Source organism: Lactuca saligna, chromosome 4 (genome assembly GCF_052625555.1).
Source record: "Lactuca saligna cultivar CGN05327 chromosome 4, ASM5262555v1, whole genome shotgun sequence".
Lineage (NCBI taxonomy): Eukaryota > Viridiplantae > Streptophyta > Magnoliopsida > Asterales > Asteraceae > Lactuca > Lactuca saligna.
In genome coordinates this window covers 7027739-7044938 of record NC_136420.1, presented here as the reverse complement: position 1 = coordinate 7044938, position 17200 = coordinate 7027739, and the positions used below count along the sequence as shown (strand labels likewise).

The 17200-nt window shown below is 34.2% G+C and overlaps 1 protein-coding gene across 1 annotated transcript; it reads right to left on the bottom strand.

Moving 5' to 3' along the window:
• Positions 1-581: 581 nt before the first annotated feature.
• LOC145041138 (putative xyloglucan endotransglucosylase/hydrolase protein 33) lies at positions 582-2353 on the bottom strand. The gene is made up of 4 exons (XM_078989087.1): positions 2067-2353; positions 1850-1950; positions 1558-1766; positions 582-1097 (listed from the first exon to the last, which is right to left on the bottom strand). Exons 1-4 carry the CDS (start codon positions 2299-2301, stop codon positions 686-688), a joined length of 957 nt encoding a protein of 318 aa, XP_078845213.1. The 5' UTR covers positions 2302-2353; the 3' UTR covers positions 582-685.
• Positions 2354-17200: the final 14847 nt, after the last annotated feature.

Sequence of the window (17200 nt, the reverse complement as noted above, 5' to 3'; positions counted from 1 at the left end):
CATCTGGGAAGAAGAAGTTGAACAAAAGGGCGACCCTTTAGCAGCGACCCTAATAGCAGCGACAAAGAGACGATCAACAACGACATTCTGGAGGGAACTCAACACTCTTTTTTTGGGGATTACCAATTGTTGGATCGGGTGAGAATCGTAGGGCCAGGATTTGGTCAAATGTTGGTTAACAGATCAACACTAATAGCAGCTACATGTCCCCGCTAAAAGTGTCGTCTCAATTGCCTTCCACAGGAACAACCCTTATTAGTTGGATCATGTTCCTAACCAAGGGCCAGGATTGAAAGTAGCGTGTCTCCGACGGATCTCCGGTGCATATCTTTAGCAACGAAGGTGGTATTTTAGCGGCGACACCAAGTGTGGCTTGTCGGTGTCGTTGCTATAGGTCCTATCGTCGCAAAAAGCAACGTCCCTAATAATCCGAATTCTTGTTGTGTATTACAATATCAACGTCATTAAAGAAAACCATACAATGTACTCACAGAAAAATTCAGTTATATATTTCAAAAGATAATGTACGTAGGTACTAAATTTACCATAAAGAATGCATAATAACATATTATTTTACAAAGTTTATATAATAATAGCTAGTTAGACTATGTGTATAAATATCATTACAATAATTTATAATTGTATAAATGGATCAACAACATAATTAATTAAAGGGCCGCATTAACTAAGCATTGCATTCTGGTGGAACAACTTTGTATCTGGAAGTATCTTTGCAATAAGAGTAAAACATATGTTTTGTTCGAGCCCAATTTAGACCAACCATTTGTTGTTTCGTTAGCTTTATATATTCGTCTCCTTCAAGTGGATCAAAGCTTGAATGAGCTATGTTTTTTGAGCATGAACCTATAGACGATGAGTTTGTTGTCTGCATCAAACTGCAGCCTTCAATTTCTAGCTCTCCTAATGATGCTACAAATGGTGCATATTTATAGTTAACCGGATATTTTCCTCCATGTGTTGCCCACTCTGAACCATCCCAGATGGTTACATATAACGACATTGGCTTTGAAGGATATACCAAAGATGATGCTTGGTTGTGGATAACCTCTCGTACTGGTATATTGTCTACTAAATATCTGCATTATAAATTAAGTTTAGTTCATTAATAAAGTGTACGTAAAACGTAAATAAATATGTACAAATGAATGTAATTACTAATTCTGACACAATAATTCTAATAAAATAATATCACGGGATAAATTAAAAAACAGATTTTCCAATAAGTATGCATGTAAGATATGACTCTAGCTTATAAGCTAAGGGATTCACGACCAAAAGGTATGTATGTTACAAAAAAATTGTCTATGTAACTTTAGAACACATTACCTTCCGACCAAAAATGTGCTCATCTTAACCATGGTTAAACCTTGGGTTAATCGATGATGAACTTATATAATCATGATGCGTACAACCAAATTGTCTATGTAACTCAGAACACATGATGTTCCGACCACAAAAAACAGCCTAGACTTATTGAACCCTCCGTGAGCGGCTTAACCATGGTTAAACCTTGGGTTAAATGATGATGAAACTTACACTATGTGATGGGTATTCCATAGTATGCTATATTGATGAAAGTCTTGTGTGGGGTCAAACCAAAGGTAAAACTTCTCTTCTCTTCCAAGTTTGACACTTCCATTCCCATAGATATTTGTTTGAAGAACCCATTCTTTTCTCTTCTCATGCCCAAGCAATTCAAAGTCAATCTCATCATGGTTGTGTGGATACACATCTGAATTAGACATCTAAAATCGAAAAAAAAAAATAGACATTAAAATAATAGTAGAAAAGAATATTTTAGATATTTCACTAAAAATGAAGACCTCACATAGAAAGCTAGTACTACTCCTGATGTAACTCCCACAGGCAGCCTTATTGCAGCACTAAAGAATCCATGGAAGTATTTTTCTTTAGAAACCAATCCAGAACCTAAACTCAATAGGAAAACAATATATTTTATTTATATATAGTAAAAAATTTTAAAAAATAATATATTCTGCTCACCATTATAAATGAAAAATCAGTGTTTATCACATCGGCCTTACCTGAAGTTTTGTCTAGGATGATATCAGCATACGATCCATTCCTTTTCATATGAATATTCGGTGCTCCAAAAATAGTTAACATGTTCCCAGCAACAGGTGTTGGGTGGAAATGATCTGTTAACTGCTCGACCTTCGGGGGCTTATAAATGAGCCCTCGAGAAAAAACCGGAAGCAGGAAAGAACAACTAAAGAGAACAAGACATGAAAGAAGAAACCTTTGTGGCAAAAATGTCATTTTTTTGGTGTTGAAGAGGATACATTGATTGTAATTGGCAGGGCATGTTTTTGGTTTATATACATGTTTTTGTAGGTTGTTGGGAAATTAAAGTTTTTTTTTTTTTTTTTTTTTTTTTTTTTTTTTTTTGAATTTGGTACTTGTTTTCATCGTTTAATATGTTTGATTTTTTAATGTTTGTTTATAGATGAAAATTTATTTGTGGGTTATGCTTATATTTAAAGATATGCGAAGAAAATACTTAAGTTGGAAAACTCAATTTGGTAGCATTTAATTTACCTCATGCACGAAGAAAAATAGATTAGACCCTTCAACCCTTGAAACTTAAAAGTTAATTAAAATAACTAGAGATGAAAGCTTCGATTTATTTATCTATAATCATGACATTTATATTAAAATGAGAAAATATAATAATTTTCTTTGGTTTCACGAACAACGTATCTTTTCGAAATTTCAAATCGTCCATCAAGTTGCAACAACAACCGTATGATCAAGACATTTTCTTTGTAACGAATTGAAACCACCTTTACTTGGTTCTCCCGGCTAATAAAATGAAGATAGTATTTAGTGGAGTCTGGAGGTCCATGTCCCTCTTTCTCTTCACTCTTTTATTACTTGGGTGGATATAGTAGGTTGAATAGATTCAACATCTTTTGACCCGGTGATGATTATTTCCTTTTGGACTTTATGGAAATTTCAGAATGCTTCTATATTTGGAACAATTACATCTAGAAAATCTGATATCTTTGATAATGTTATTGATAAGGCTTTTGGTATATTATCTTTCTAATTTAGTTCTTATACGTTTATAAGTAAAGTATAATATAAAGCTATCTCATTATAAATACTAAGGTTCTAAATAGGGATGAGTGTCCGGACCGAAAACCTAAACCAAAACCGAACCGAACCAATTTAGAACCGAATAAGCTATTCGCCTCGGTTCTCGGGTATATATTTTAGGCTTATTCGGGTATATTTTAGACATTTTGAGTAATTGTAACTAATATGTGAGCTTAGTGGCTTATTATTTGTACTTTATATTATATTTTCGATGAATGCGGATTGCATACATATATAAGATCAAATTATAAGCCGGTACAACAGAATTGCAGGGGTTAAGGAGTCGCGCCTCCTTGCATGGTCCTAGGAGAAACAAACCTAGCAGGGTCCAAAGGGCAGAGCATCTGGCTGTTTTGGGGCAGCGTTCCAAAAGATCTTCAAAAATTTGAATTAGTTTCATCATAAAAAATCTAAATTCTAATGGGTGATTATGATAAGATTGAAAATTAATTTTATTTTTGGAAACCATTGATTAGGCCTTAAATTTGTGATTGTACCAACTAATTTAGAAGATAAAAACCGTAATCTACCATGCATATATTGGTGGATTAGGTGTCTAAGCTCATAAATATATTTGATATGTACTTGATTTGATTATGAGCATAGTCCTTTTGGGTTGCCTTCACTCATGCAACTTGACATGATGACAAGTGGAGAGAGAGAGAGAGAGAGTAAAATTTATTATATGAATAATAAATTGATACTCATAATAATTTTATTAATATATTACAAGACCAATATATTATTTGGAAATCATATTATTAATTAGTAATTAATCAGAATTTAATCTAATATTAATTTTAGGATTAAAAGGAACAAATTAATAATGGAACGATTGGTTTGGCAAATCATTGATAGTTACAGAATGGGTTGATGGACTCCATAGAGTGGAGTGGACGCAATCCTATAGGGAAGCCCTATAGATTTTGTCCAAGGGCTCTAAGGAATGGGTTCATGGGCTGCTTAGGCCTTAAGCATGAATTAGAGTTTCCTCCATAAACCCTAGCAACCCACACAACTATTTAAAGACCCCTCCATAAGGAATTTTGGCCCCAATGCTTTAGAAACCCTAGAGTGGCCGATTTCATCTCTCTCCTTCTCCATCCTTTGCATTGAGTGTTTGTGACTCCATTAGAGGTGCAACACTTGGGGCACTAAGCTTTTAAAGGTCAAGGATATTCAAGGTGAACTTGTTATTGCTACATAACAAGAGAGGTAACATCTAAACCCTAATTTATGTGTCAATTTCAAAATTGTATGCTAGTCTTAGGGTTATTGCTTTCGAGTTTGTATTTGCATGTTCAATAAAAATAACTTAGATCCAAAGCAATTAGGGTTGCATGTACACTATAGGATTGTTATAGTGCTCAAAACTCATCAGTTGTATCAGAGCCTAAGATGTTTTTCAATTGAATTGGTGCAAGAGTAGACTGCTAAATGAACAAGAAATTGGAAATTTTTGTTGTCTGACGGGCAGACTCGACTAGTTGATGATCAGACTTGACGAGTTGCATGAACTCGACGAGTTCAGTTGGCAACTCGATGAGTCGACTCGTCTGATACTGTATGTTTCAATTTTTTTTGTCAGATTTTGATTTAATTAATTACCATAACTCATTTTTAATGCCTAAATTGGATTTTTCTAATTGGTATGAGATATCATTATCAAAATTGATGGATTTAGTTAAATATGGATAATATAAGATTATTTTGATTTAAATATTTAACCTAGTAATTTTGAAAAAGTTTTAGATTACACCTTTTGGTTTTATAGTTTAAATTTAAAATTAAAGGTTTAGTTTTAGAAATTTAAATAGTTAAACCCAAGTATTTTGAAAAGTTTCAAAAGTGCAACTCATGGTTTTATAATTTAAAATTTGATTAAATAGTTTTAATTTTAAAATCTTAAATTTAGAACCTTGGTATTTTGAATAGTTTAATTTACCCCTTATGGATTTTATTAAATTAATTAAGTGTTTAATTACCAATGGGCTTCTAGCCCAACGGTATCAGGTGGTGCCCTCCATCTTTGAGGTCGAGGGTTCAAGTCCCGTCGTGGACATAGGTGAAATTAGGTGTTAGTTTAGGAGTAGATTAGTATATTTGTATTTTTCGGTTCAAAAAAAAATTAAGTGTTTAATTAATACAGAAAATTAATGAATCCATAATAATATGTTTTAAATTTAACTAAATTAAAAGTCTAATTTATTAAAAGATTAAACCAATTGTATTTTAAAAGTTTAAAATACACCATTATATTATATAAAATTAAAAGTCCAATATATTATATATGTATAAGTAAAATGTCAGTCTTACCATTAGTAAGCCTAATTCGTGAAGTTAGTCTATAAGGGGTGTTTAAGGAAGCGGCCTATAAAATGATTGTCATTAGGTATCCATTCTTACCCACCGCACTCTTGACTAGTGGAGGGTTGTTAGCCGAATGGGTAGGATATGACATAAACTCTCATTAAAAGTATAATGAACTATGAAGTAACTAAACCTTTTATAAATTCCCAATCTTAGTTACTTCAGGAAAATGTGAATTTGATGCTAACCCTTGAAATTGCACATTACACCTTATTGGTTGTTAGTGGACCGTGTGTGGTTAACCGGCACACTAATGTTGATCAATGGAAAGTTTTTGGTTAACCGGCACATTGATTAGGTGATAAATGACATCGAGAGTACCAAACTAATTTGCATGGTTATTCACATCTTGTTTGTGATCCTCGGTACCCAGTCACAAATTTGAAGGGCCTAATCGAGATTTAACATGACATTGAAAAGTTCGATGAATCTCAAAAGATTTAGGAATTTCATTTAAAACCTAATTCGTTTAAAATTCCGTTTTCATGGTGCAATTGGTAAATCGTTATTTACTACTGGCAAATAATTGACAATTGAATTACGACATCCCTCTTCCGAATTGTGAATTATTGTGTTGTGTCCTATCCTTAATATTTCATTTAGGTGTTATATTAAGGATTAAATCAACTAAATTGAATTTCTCCCTTTTATTAAGAGTCTAGTTCTGACAACTATGGTCTTCCCGAATCTTTTGGAAAAATCTTTCCTCATGAAGATGATATTCCACGTGACGATCGAGGTGAAGGATCAATCTCTTCTTCGTACTTGTGTGGAACTTCTCTTCCTCCACCTCCTCTAGTAATTCTCCCTGACCCACAATTTCGTCGACTTGAAAAGCTCAAGTTCACTCAAGCCCTATTGGCAAGCAAACACGAAGATGGAAAGTCTATATGTACTAACGTCTTGGAGATGAAGTTGCATATTGACAGGCTGGGAAGGTTAGGAGTCGTTGTCTCGAGGAAGTTGGTTGTTGACTTGGTTCTTCAATCACTTCCTAAGTCATATAGCGAGTTCATAAAAGACTACTATATAACATACCACGACGTTACCCTCATCGATCTTACATATTTGCTAATTTCTGCTGAATTAGCAATGATTTGGCACACTGGTAAAGCAAATTTGATTGGAAGATCTACTTCCCAAACTTCCATGGACATTGATAATGGCAACATTGGAAGTCCAGAAAAGTTTTCTCTTCCTAATGGAAAGGGATCGACCAAGGTCAAACTCTTTGACCAAATGGTAAAGAGAAAGGATGCATCTGAGATAGTCATATGTACCATTCTGAAAGAGTCTATTTGTTTCTATTTCCAAGAGAAGGGGCATTGGAGGCGAAGTTGTCCTATCTACCTGAAGGATCGCAAGGATGGTAAAGTCAAAATGTATGACTCTGCTTTAGGTAAGTCCACTATCTAACTCTCTTAAGTTCCTATTTATAAATTCTTAATACATGATGTGATAAGATTGCATTTTGATGTTTTGTAGGATCAAAGAAAAGAAAGGAAGCTTAAAGGAAGAGTGAGTTGAGTCTGGTCGCAAAGAGATGGATTTTGATCGCATGGTTCGATGATCAGATTTTTGAGCTACTGCTTAGGAGTTATGATAGATTGCTTAGGAATATTTAGAAACATAGTTTTCATATGAATTTGCACTATAAGGACAAGTTTTCTGCATTTTTATAAATAAAGAAAAATTCTGATTTGTGTCTTATTTTATGATATCCTTGCAATACCATTAGTGAAAATTGGTGTTTATATATTATTAGCAATGTTGGAAATGAATTTGATTCTTGGTTATATCGTTTGTGATAGTGTCATAATTTACCAAATGAGGAAGGATTCTTATCACCCAAGTTTCAATTCGACAGAAACTTAGAATCATGCGACTTTTATTGTGTGATGTATTAGAATCTTGATATTTGGGAAATTAAGACAAATTTCCTTGTTCACATATGTATGTGAGTCAAGTGAAAGACTAAAGGATCTACTCATGTAGATATGGACTGGTCAGATCAACCACAAAGGTTGATGAAGTACATTCTTCATGATTTACTGTAGGTTCAGTAAATATGGTTATGCTTACAAGTTTAAGTATAATTCTAATACATTGAAAAAGTTTCAATATATATGAGAACGAATAAGAAGAATCAATTAGGCAGAAAGATAAAAGTTTATCCAATCCGAAAGGAAAGGAGAGTGCTCTACTATTGTGTTTTATGATCATTGTAAGTCCCAAATTTGCTTGACCTATCAATCAGATCCAATTGATGGTACGGAATCCCAATCAATTGGATGATGCAAGATTAAAATAGAGAACAAGGAGAAGAAGAATAAGATGAATCTTGAATGATTTGATGATTAGAATGAAGTTCCTTATAAGATTCACACACACTTAGCACCACACACACACTCTTTCTCTCTCTCTCTCTCTCTCTCTCTCTTTCTTCTAGCCGTACACTACTTTTACCTCTTATATATATACATATATATATATATATATATATATATATATATATATATATATATATATATATATATATATATATATATGGCACATGGGCCATGAACAGGTTCACGACCGTAAACACCCATTTGGGTCGTGAACAATCCTAACCTCACACACCATATGGACCAAAAACCAATTGCCTAGAAAAGAAAAGTATAAACCATATTTTAGACCTAATAATCTCCCCATTGGTTTATAACTTTCTTTTCTAATTGACCCAACAAACTCCCACTTGGTTTATAACTTTCATTTCTTGTCAATCTTCATTTGGAGTTTGGCTTCAGCGTTAATCTTTAAATTCTTCACAGCTTCAAGATGAACTTGATGAATCTTCAATAAAAGACTTCATCTTGAACCTTTGGGCATTTCTTCAAAATTTGACTCTGAACACATGTTGGGTGTGGAGGCTTCTTGTAAAGATTCTTGAAAAATGACACTTTCAGCTTGAGAATCTTCAGAGAGAACAATAGAGACATCTAATATTTTGGATCACTTCAGCAGGTACAAGGTAGCAACAAGTTGATTGAGGAGGCTTCAGTGCAATCTGTCCTATAGTCTTCAAGAATAGCTTCACCTTGCTTATGGGGTTGAAAGATTGAATGTTGAAAGAATAATCTTCATTTCTTGTTCTTTCGAATGAGAATTATTCAATGATCACGGATGAAGTCTTGGCTCAGAAAATCTTGATACAGTCTCCATGAGTCTCATCTACATCTGAATTCACTTTTCAAGACAACAAAAATTTGAGATAAAAACAAAAAACTAAAAACAAACTCAACACATAATATTTTTGTATTTTTCATATTTTCTGAAAAAAATAAAACATAAACAAAAATATTTTTGGATTTTTTTGAAATTTCTGACAAAGAAATAAAACGGAAATAACACTATTTTTGGATTTTTGTTTGATTTTCAAAAATTTTAACTATCCCTCTTAAATTTGTACATAGAGGAAACTTATGAACAAATTTAACAAAAAAAAAGGGGGATCAAAGTTGTCAAGCAATTCAATATCGTTTATCGGTACACGTGTTCATGTTTAGATCTGGTCAATCACTGGTATTGTGATCCACTTAAATACAAAGGATGCTGACAAATTGTACAGGTTATAAGTGACAAGACATTGTGATCAATATTCTTAAATGGACATTTAGCTGACAACGACCAAGGATATTGTTGTTCACTTAAATTAAGCAGGGAGATCTACAAACAACCTATTAAATGGTTCAATTTTAGATGTACAAGAACGTGTTTCCCACTTCTCGACATACCCCAGTAATCAAGAACTTCCAAAGAACTCCTTACTTTTGGTGAGTATTCAATCATTAAGAAATAAGTTAGATATAGAAGGGCATATGTTGTATCACAGGTCCAATGTTTTCCAATCACTTAGAGGGAACAACATATGACTAACACAGATAGAGGATTATAGAGATAGTAGAGTGTGTATTATGTGTCCTAGGTTAGATCTTCCGATCACGTAGAGGGACAACAAATGGCTAACAAATATAAAGAATTGCATATAGAAGATGAATAGAAATAGAGTTGCATATGTACCAGGTCGGATATGTTCCAATCACGCAAAGGGAGCAACATATGGCTTACAAATAAAAAGCAAGAAAATAATTTCCTACAAACCTACTTTATCAGAACCCTACAGTCGCCCTTTTAGTATCGAAATTAAGGACATGATTCCATACATCGAGGAAATGTTAAGCCACAATTCTAGATACATATGACTTTTAGTGTATCTCTCAGGTTCCCATGTTTATCTCACTGCTCAATCTACCCGAGCATCATATTGTCAGTCTAAACGAAACTATCTAATTTCATATTGTCTAGTCCTTTCATTGTCAATCTAAGTCTAGTCCTTTTGAATCCTTTGTGCCTACCAGCTCATTGAACACAGAGTCTAGACAACTAGACTTTAGTGCATTACACGCACCATAAATTGCCCTTTAGCATTAGACTTCATATCACTTCCCAATAATAAAATTTTCAAATGAAAAACTATAAGAAAATAAAAGATTGTCTTCAAAATGAATCAATGTAAGAAAAACTTAGGAGTATCGAGAAGAAAACTCAAACCGTAAGTCACAGATTGAATTTGCACCCATAAGGTTTGAGAAAAGCACACATAATCTCAGAACAGATCCGAAAATTCTTCACATCGTTAAATACAAACCCCATGTGTGATCCTTTCATTTCTTCCCTTCCCATAGAGGACACATACTCTCAAACAAAGTTCTGAATGTAATACAGTTGAGAGATGTCCCCTATCATGTGCCTGGAACAACCACTACCAAGAAACCGAAGTCTGATGATATGCCCCCATAGTTGCTCCAGCATAGAGCGGGATCAGTTGGTCTTTGGAACCCAATCCATTTTGAAACTTGGTTGACCTTTGTCATCAACGCAAGGTACTCTCTCCCATGACATATCCTACTTATCACAAACAGAAGATGTAGAAAGATTAGAATCATTAGAAGATTTGGGAGACTGAACCTTCAGTACCCATATGTAGTTGGGTTAAACCCATTTCTTGTACGAGCAGATGGATGCCTCGGCACTTGATTTTGAACTTGAAGCTGATCTTCGAGATGACTTTGACCTAACTAGTCTTGGATTCACTGGAGCATCTCTTGGATTTGGATTCTTGGATGGTGATCCTTTCTTGTTCTTGGGAGTCAGATTCTTAGCCTTCTGTGCATTCCAATCAGCGTTGCACGATTGTGATCTTGAATAATTTCGTTTGGAGAATCTCCCTCTTGGCGCGTTCTGCCAGCCTTGTGTGTAATAGGGAACGTATGTGCGATTTGTAAAATTTCTGGCAATATGTCCAGGTGTTCCACAGTGAAAACATATCTTTTTCTTCACGTAGAAATTGTTTCTTCCTGCCCCTGGTGGCATGTCCTTGCCTTGTCTCTGATTGTTCCCACATGCACACTTGCAACAAGCACTCTGTTTAGATTGAGTTGGTGGCCTGTATTTACCAAATAGAAGGTTGATCAGAATTAACTGAGTTAGAAGAAACGTATTCAGAGTTCAAGGAGACATTGGTTTGTTCAGTAGTGTTCTCCTTGTTCTCATCCTCTACTACTTTACATGCATATGAAGTAGAAACATTAGCATCTTTCATCTCAACACCCTCAGTTGGCGCTGATTGTTTAGTCTTAACTGAAACTGGTGCAGGGGGTTAGCCATATCGAGTAGGTGTCTCTACCTCATTGGTTTCAAGGGCTAGGTTATAGTTGTCATTAAAGGGAGGTGGAACATGGTGGTACCCAATACCCTTCTTTTGATTATCTTTGAATTTTAGTTGTTTTTCAATCACGGATGCAACTACGTCACTTGACCCATCATATTTTCTAAAAATAAAATCTACATTTTTAAACTTATTTTTTAAAGAGTCAAGCTCGACAGTCAAATCAGCAAGTTGTCTCTTAACATAGTTATAGTTTTCACATTTGTTGCTATATTCATCTTGAAGTTTTCGAAAGTTCTTGATTTTGGCCTCTAGTTGTTCTTTTAAGGGTTTTTGACATTTCCTAAGTGTATATCTTTCATATTTAAGGTCCTCATTTTCACTTTTTAGCAAATCAATTTGTTTCGAAGAAATTTAATTGTAGCTTCACAAGATGGAGTACATGAAACTTCATTGATCGGGATGCTTGAAGAACTCATTGTTTACCAAAAATGACCTTTGAATAAAAACTTAAAAGTCAACCTTAAAAGTCAAATTTAAAAAGTCAAACTTAAGAGTCAAGCTAAAAAAGTCAAACTTAAAAGTCAAACCAAAAAGCTAAATTTGAAAATTTAGAAGTTTAACGAGAAAGTCAAAGTTTAAAGTCAAATGTCAACCTTGGAAGTCAAAGTCAATTTTTAAGGTCAAAAGTCAAAAATAAAGTCAAAAATTTAAAACTAAAATTTTTGGTTGAAAATGAAATTTAAAAATAAAAAGAAATTGATTTTTGGGTTAAAAATGTTAAAATTGCGAAAATGGAACCGAAACAGGGAGTCCTTTTGAATTAAATTGGGAAGGAGAGTAGCGTGTGGCTTCCTAGTCTAACTGGTAAGGTGGAGGGTTGAAGAGTTAGGGGACACGAGTTTGAATCTTGCAACCCCCAAAATCTTTTTTTTTAAGTATAGGCCGCGAATGAAGCTGGAATACGTTGCTGGGCCGTGAACTATCTGAGGACTGCAAACTCTCGTGGGCCGTAAATGAACTTCGGGCCGTGAACACTGCTTCGGTTCAGCCGTGAACCCTTCTTCAGAGGCCGTGAAAGTTGCTTCGGTTCGCGAAAAAGCAGCGTTTTTTCACTCTTTTTGCTCCAAAACTTGTTTTTAGGAAAAACTCAAAGAACAAAACCCGCTATTTTGCCAAGAACTATCCAAAAACACAAAAATCCTTCAAGAAAAAGATCAAAAATGCTCCAGATATGTCCAAATTGATTGATACAATCCAAGCTCTGATACCAACTGTAAGTCCTAAATTTGCTTGACGTATCAATCAGAGCCAATAGGTGGTGCAGAATCCCAATCAATTGGATGTTGCAAGATCAAAATAGAGAAGAAGGAGAAGAAGAAGAATAAGATCAATCTTGAATGATTTGATGAGTAGAATGAAGTTTCTTACAAGATTCACACATACTTAGCACCTCTCTCTCTCTCTCTCTTCTAGCCGTACACTACTGTTAATTCTTATGACCATCTAACATATATATATATATATATATATATATATATATATATATATATATATATATATATATATATATATATATATGGCACATGGGCTGTGAACAGGTTCACGGCTGTAAACACCCATTTGGGTCGTGAACAGTCCTAACCTCACACACCATATGGACCGAAAACCAATTGCCTAGAAAAGCAAAGTATAAACCATATTTTAGACCTAACAATCATCTTAATGATTATGGAACCATATCACAATTGATCCTATAAGGACACCTTAGTGCATTTGTACGGCTAAGAAAAGGAATCAGAAATTGTTGAAATTGTTAAATCAAGAAGATAAGTCATACTTCGTTCCACAAATCGAGTCTTAGATTTATACTCCAAGATTGTGCCTTGAGTGACATATCTTAAGTAGGTTTATAATGCCTCATGAAATGTGGAGTAGAAAAATGTTTTCTTACTCTTGTACATTTAAAATTGGTAGTTGTGATGTCTTAGATAAGACAAAGACCAACTAAGACCAATTGTATGAAGTGTTTCTTGATAAGAACCCGCACAACCTCTTGAATATTTGTTTGTGAAGGAATGTTTCTTGACAAGGGAATCTTATGTCAATAGATCAATGGAAGTCTTAATGATATTTAATAGTTTCAAGAGCTAATCAAGAATAAACTTTTTTTTGGTAATCACTAGCACACGATTTGAGGTTGGTAACCTATCGTGTTGACATATTCTTGTTTTATGTGCCCATTCCAGTTAATTTAATTATGCATGTGAGTTAAATGAGTTATCATTTGATCGTATAAGGCAAAGCACCTTGATCAGTGAAAGTACATTGATATGTGTGGGTGAGTTTCTCAATAGCCTGGAAGAAATGGTAGGCCCGTGTGCTATTAAATGGCAAGAAATTAAGATTGAACAAGTTCAGTCCACATGAGTTTGGATTTGTCACAAACCTTGTCTTGTGATTATGGTAATGACAGATTCACATGGATAGGAACACATACACCATAAATCTAAGTGGTAAAAGGTTTCTATCTACTTCATGAAAATTATTGTGAGGAAACGCTTTCACTAAGTAGATTTAGAGGAGATAACAGTTGTGTGAATTGAGTTCTCAAATTCGATTATGATTATGGCATCCCTCTTCATAGTTCGAATTGTGAGAAATAGCAAATAGTTTGAACATTTAGGACTTGTCGCTATAAGTTCTGAAAGGGTTTAGACACAAACATAAGATATCTAATGAATGGTGTATGAGTTGGAAAAGTCTAGATGAAGACTTATCGAAGAACCTTGTATCAGAAATCCGAGCTTTGGTGAGAGAGTCAACAAGTATTGTTTTCTAGAAGTCAAGTTGATTTTTTGGATACATGTCAAGGCTAGTAGGAGCATATTTGTTATGCTGATAAGAACATAATTGTTATGCTAGTGGGAGCATGATTATTATGAAAGGTGGTGTATGTTAGCAATTCTATTTATAGGAAACAAAGTTTTAATTTACAATGGTGCAGAATTGAAAAATTGTTTCACTATAGTAAGGCTTAAAGGAGAGGTCATTTATACTTCATTTCGAATATAAAAGGCATTAGATTGAAATTTTAATAGACTTGGTCATAAATGTCATATTGAAATGATTCAACATAATAAATTCTATATATGGAAGTATTATAGCAAGAAACTGGTCTAGCGCATCGTGTCTTTATGTAAGACATTATGAATCGTATCCCATATGCTTCGGGTATAGGATCGATTGCATATGCTATACTATTCACTGTTATGATTTTCCTAGTGCCTAGAACATTAAGAGGGAAAAAGGACCAAAACTTGGTATGACTAAAGTTGTTAAACAACTGTCAAGGACAATCTAAGGTTTACCGCAGATTAGTTGCTTGTGGACATTGAAAGTATAGTAATATATGGACCATATTGATATGGTTCTGAATAGATAGGACTCTATTTAGAATGGATAGTCATAAGGAAATTATGGAAATTCTTCCATAATGGGAGTTGGATATTAAGAATCTATGTGTAGGTTATAAACCTTTATGCAAGAAGGATGTTCAAAGGAAAGTACTTTGAATTTGAGACTTCGCTTCCATGGAATTGTTTTGTTATCAATCTCCAGTGAAATGATTTATAATTGGAAAAGTCTCTGGGACTTTGGTGCCTTGACGTTACAAAAGGATCATTGCATGATAGTTTAGAATTTGACACATTCTAATAATGACAAGTATTTGGTATTCTTACACTTACGATAAGGATTTGGAATTGTAAAATGAGCATCGTTGAAAATGTGTTCAATTGATCTATTTCACAAAGGAACGACCATAGATAAACATAGTGTGCATGCTTGGAGCATGGGATGACTAATGTTTTTAATTCAAGTATCGATTTGATTGATCGAAACAGTATACAATGAGTAAGGTCTAATTAATATGGTGATTAAATAATAAGTGTTTTATTTATTTTCAAAAGTTTTGAGACCATATTGAATTAGGTTATTCTTGTGTTTCACTTCGCATGTTTACTTCCCGAATAACTAGGTTATTCAAACATCCACAATCAATCATACTTTGGAAGTAAGTAATGAGGTAAGACTGTCATGAATCCGACTATAGATTGGCTAAGTGCTTAGACGTAGCACAAGTTTGTTGTAGTGTTCATGAGTACTCCTGAAATAAGATTTAAGTAAACTCACGCTAATTTGAATCACTTCATGGATTTTATCACGAGTGATTGTGAGATGATAATATCTTATATTCTTGAAATGGAGACATATGAGTTATTGTTTACGAGTCGATTGTGCATTGATAATACGTAAACGCATCAGTAAGTTGATGTTATAAAACGTATTGTTGTGTGTGATTTGATGAGTAAATAGTACAAGCATATGAGTCAAAGTTTATCTGTTCCTTTTATCCAAAGTGGGATAATAGCGATATTTGTGGTCCCCTCAATGATTTAGTGACAACACACTAAGCGCTTGGCCAAGCATGGACTAAGTTTACGTGTTCAATTGTAGTCTGTTGTCAATCATCATAAATCAAAAATTGGGAAACAACACATGGACATAGAGAATGATTATAATCCATGTCTCATGTCCATACAATATCTTATAGAATGGAGGAATATTTGACCCCTTATCTAAAGGACGCGTTACTGATAAGATCAAAGTTCGACAGCGGCTTTTGAAAGCTACAATTGCTAATCAGATTCTGAAGTCATACTTGCAATAATAGTTATTAGACGTACCCAAGTGGGAGACTATTGGATTAGGTGTCTAAGACCATAACTATATTTGGTATGTACTTGATTTGATTATGAGCATGGTCCTTTTTGGTTGCCTTCACTCATGCAATTTGACAGGATGACAAGTGGAGAAAGAGTACGATTTATTATATGAATAATAAATTGGTACTCAGAATGATTTTATTAATATATTACAAGACAAATATATTATTTGGAAATCATATTATTAATTAGTAATTAATCAAAAATTAATCTAGTATTAATTTTAGGATTAAAAGGAACTGATTAATAATAGAGGGACTGGTTTTGCAAATCATTGATAGTTGCAGAATGGGCTGATGGACTCCATAGAGTGGAGTGGAAGAAATTCTATAGGGAAGCCCTATAAATTTTGTCCAAGGGCTCTAAGGAAGGAGTCCATGGGTTGCTTTGGCCTTAAGCATGCAGCCCACACAACTATTTAAAGAACCCTCCATAAGGAATTTTGGCCCCAATGCTTTAGAAACCCTAGAGTGGCCGATTTCATCTCTCTCCTTCTCCATCCTTTGCATTAAGTGTTTGTGACTCCATTAGAGGTGCAACACTTAGGGCACTAAGCTTTTAAAGGTCAATGATATTCAAGGTGAACTTGTTATTGCTACATAACAAGAGACGTAACATCTAAACCCTAATTTATGTGTCAATTTCAAAATTGTATGCTAGTCTTAGGGTTATTGCTTTGGAGTATGTATTTACATGTTCAATAGAGAAAAACTTATATGCAAAGCAATTAAGGTTGCATGTACACCATAGGATTGTTGTAGTGCTCAAAACCCAACATATATACGGCTCCTCTATTGATCCGTATAGAACTCTTTTTTCTCTCTCTCTCTCTCTCTTTCTCTCTCTCTCTATCTCTGTCTCTCTTTGTCTCTCTTTTCTCCCTCTCTCCATCTTTCAATAAACTCATAATTCGTCTGGCACTTTGGCTTGTGTTTCTATACCTAGATACATAAGTGTCATTTTGGATTATCCTAGATTAGATTTCCTGTAACCCAGACATATAGTGTGAAAATATCAGTTTGGAAAGTGACTTTACATGATCCATAAGGAATCCGGTTCTTCACCGTCACCGTAATATTCCCCAACATCCGGTTTTCGAGTTATTCGTTCCGGGTTACCCAAATAACGTCTTAATCGGGCCTAAAGGACTTAACTGGAAATCAAAAATGTAACGCCCCAAAAATACTAAGTA

Excerpts from the sequence above, each read along its gene's own strand:
- LOC145041138 (XM_078989087.1), bottom strand. The coding sequence starts at position 2,301 with ATGACATTTTTGCCACAAAGGTTTCTTCTTTCATGTCTTGTTCTCTTT. Across the intron at positions 1,951-2,066 it reads CATCCTAGACAAAACTTCAG|GTTCTGGATTGGTTTCTAAA; the intron begins GTAAGGCCGATG and ends TATTGAGTTTAG. Across the intron at positions 1,098-1,557 it reads TGGAATACCCATCACATAGT|ATATTTAGTAGACAATATAC; the intron begins GTAAGTTTCATC and ends TTTATAATGCAG.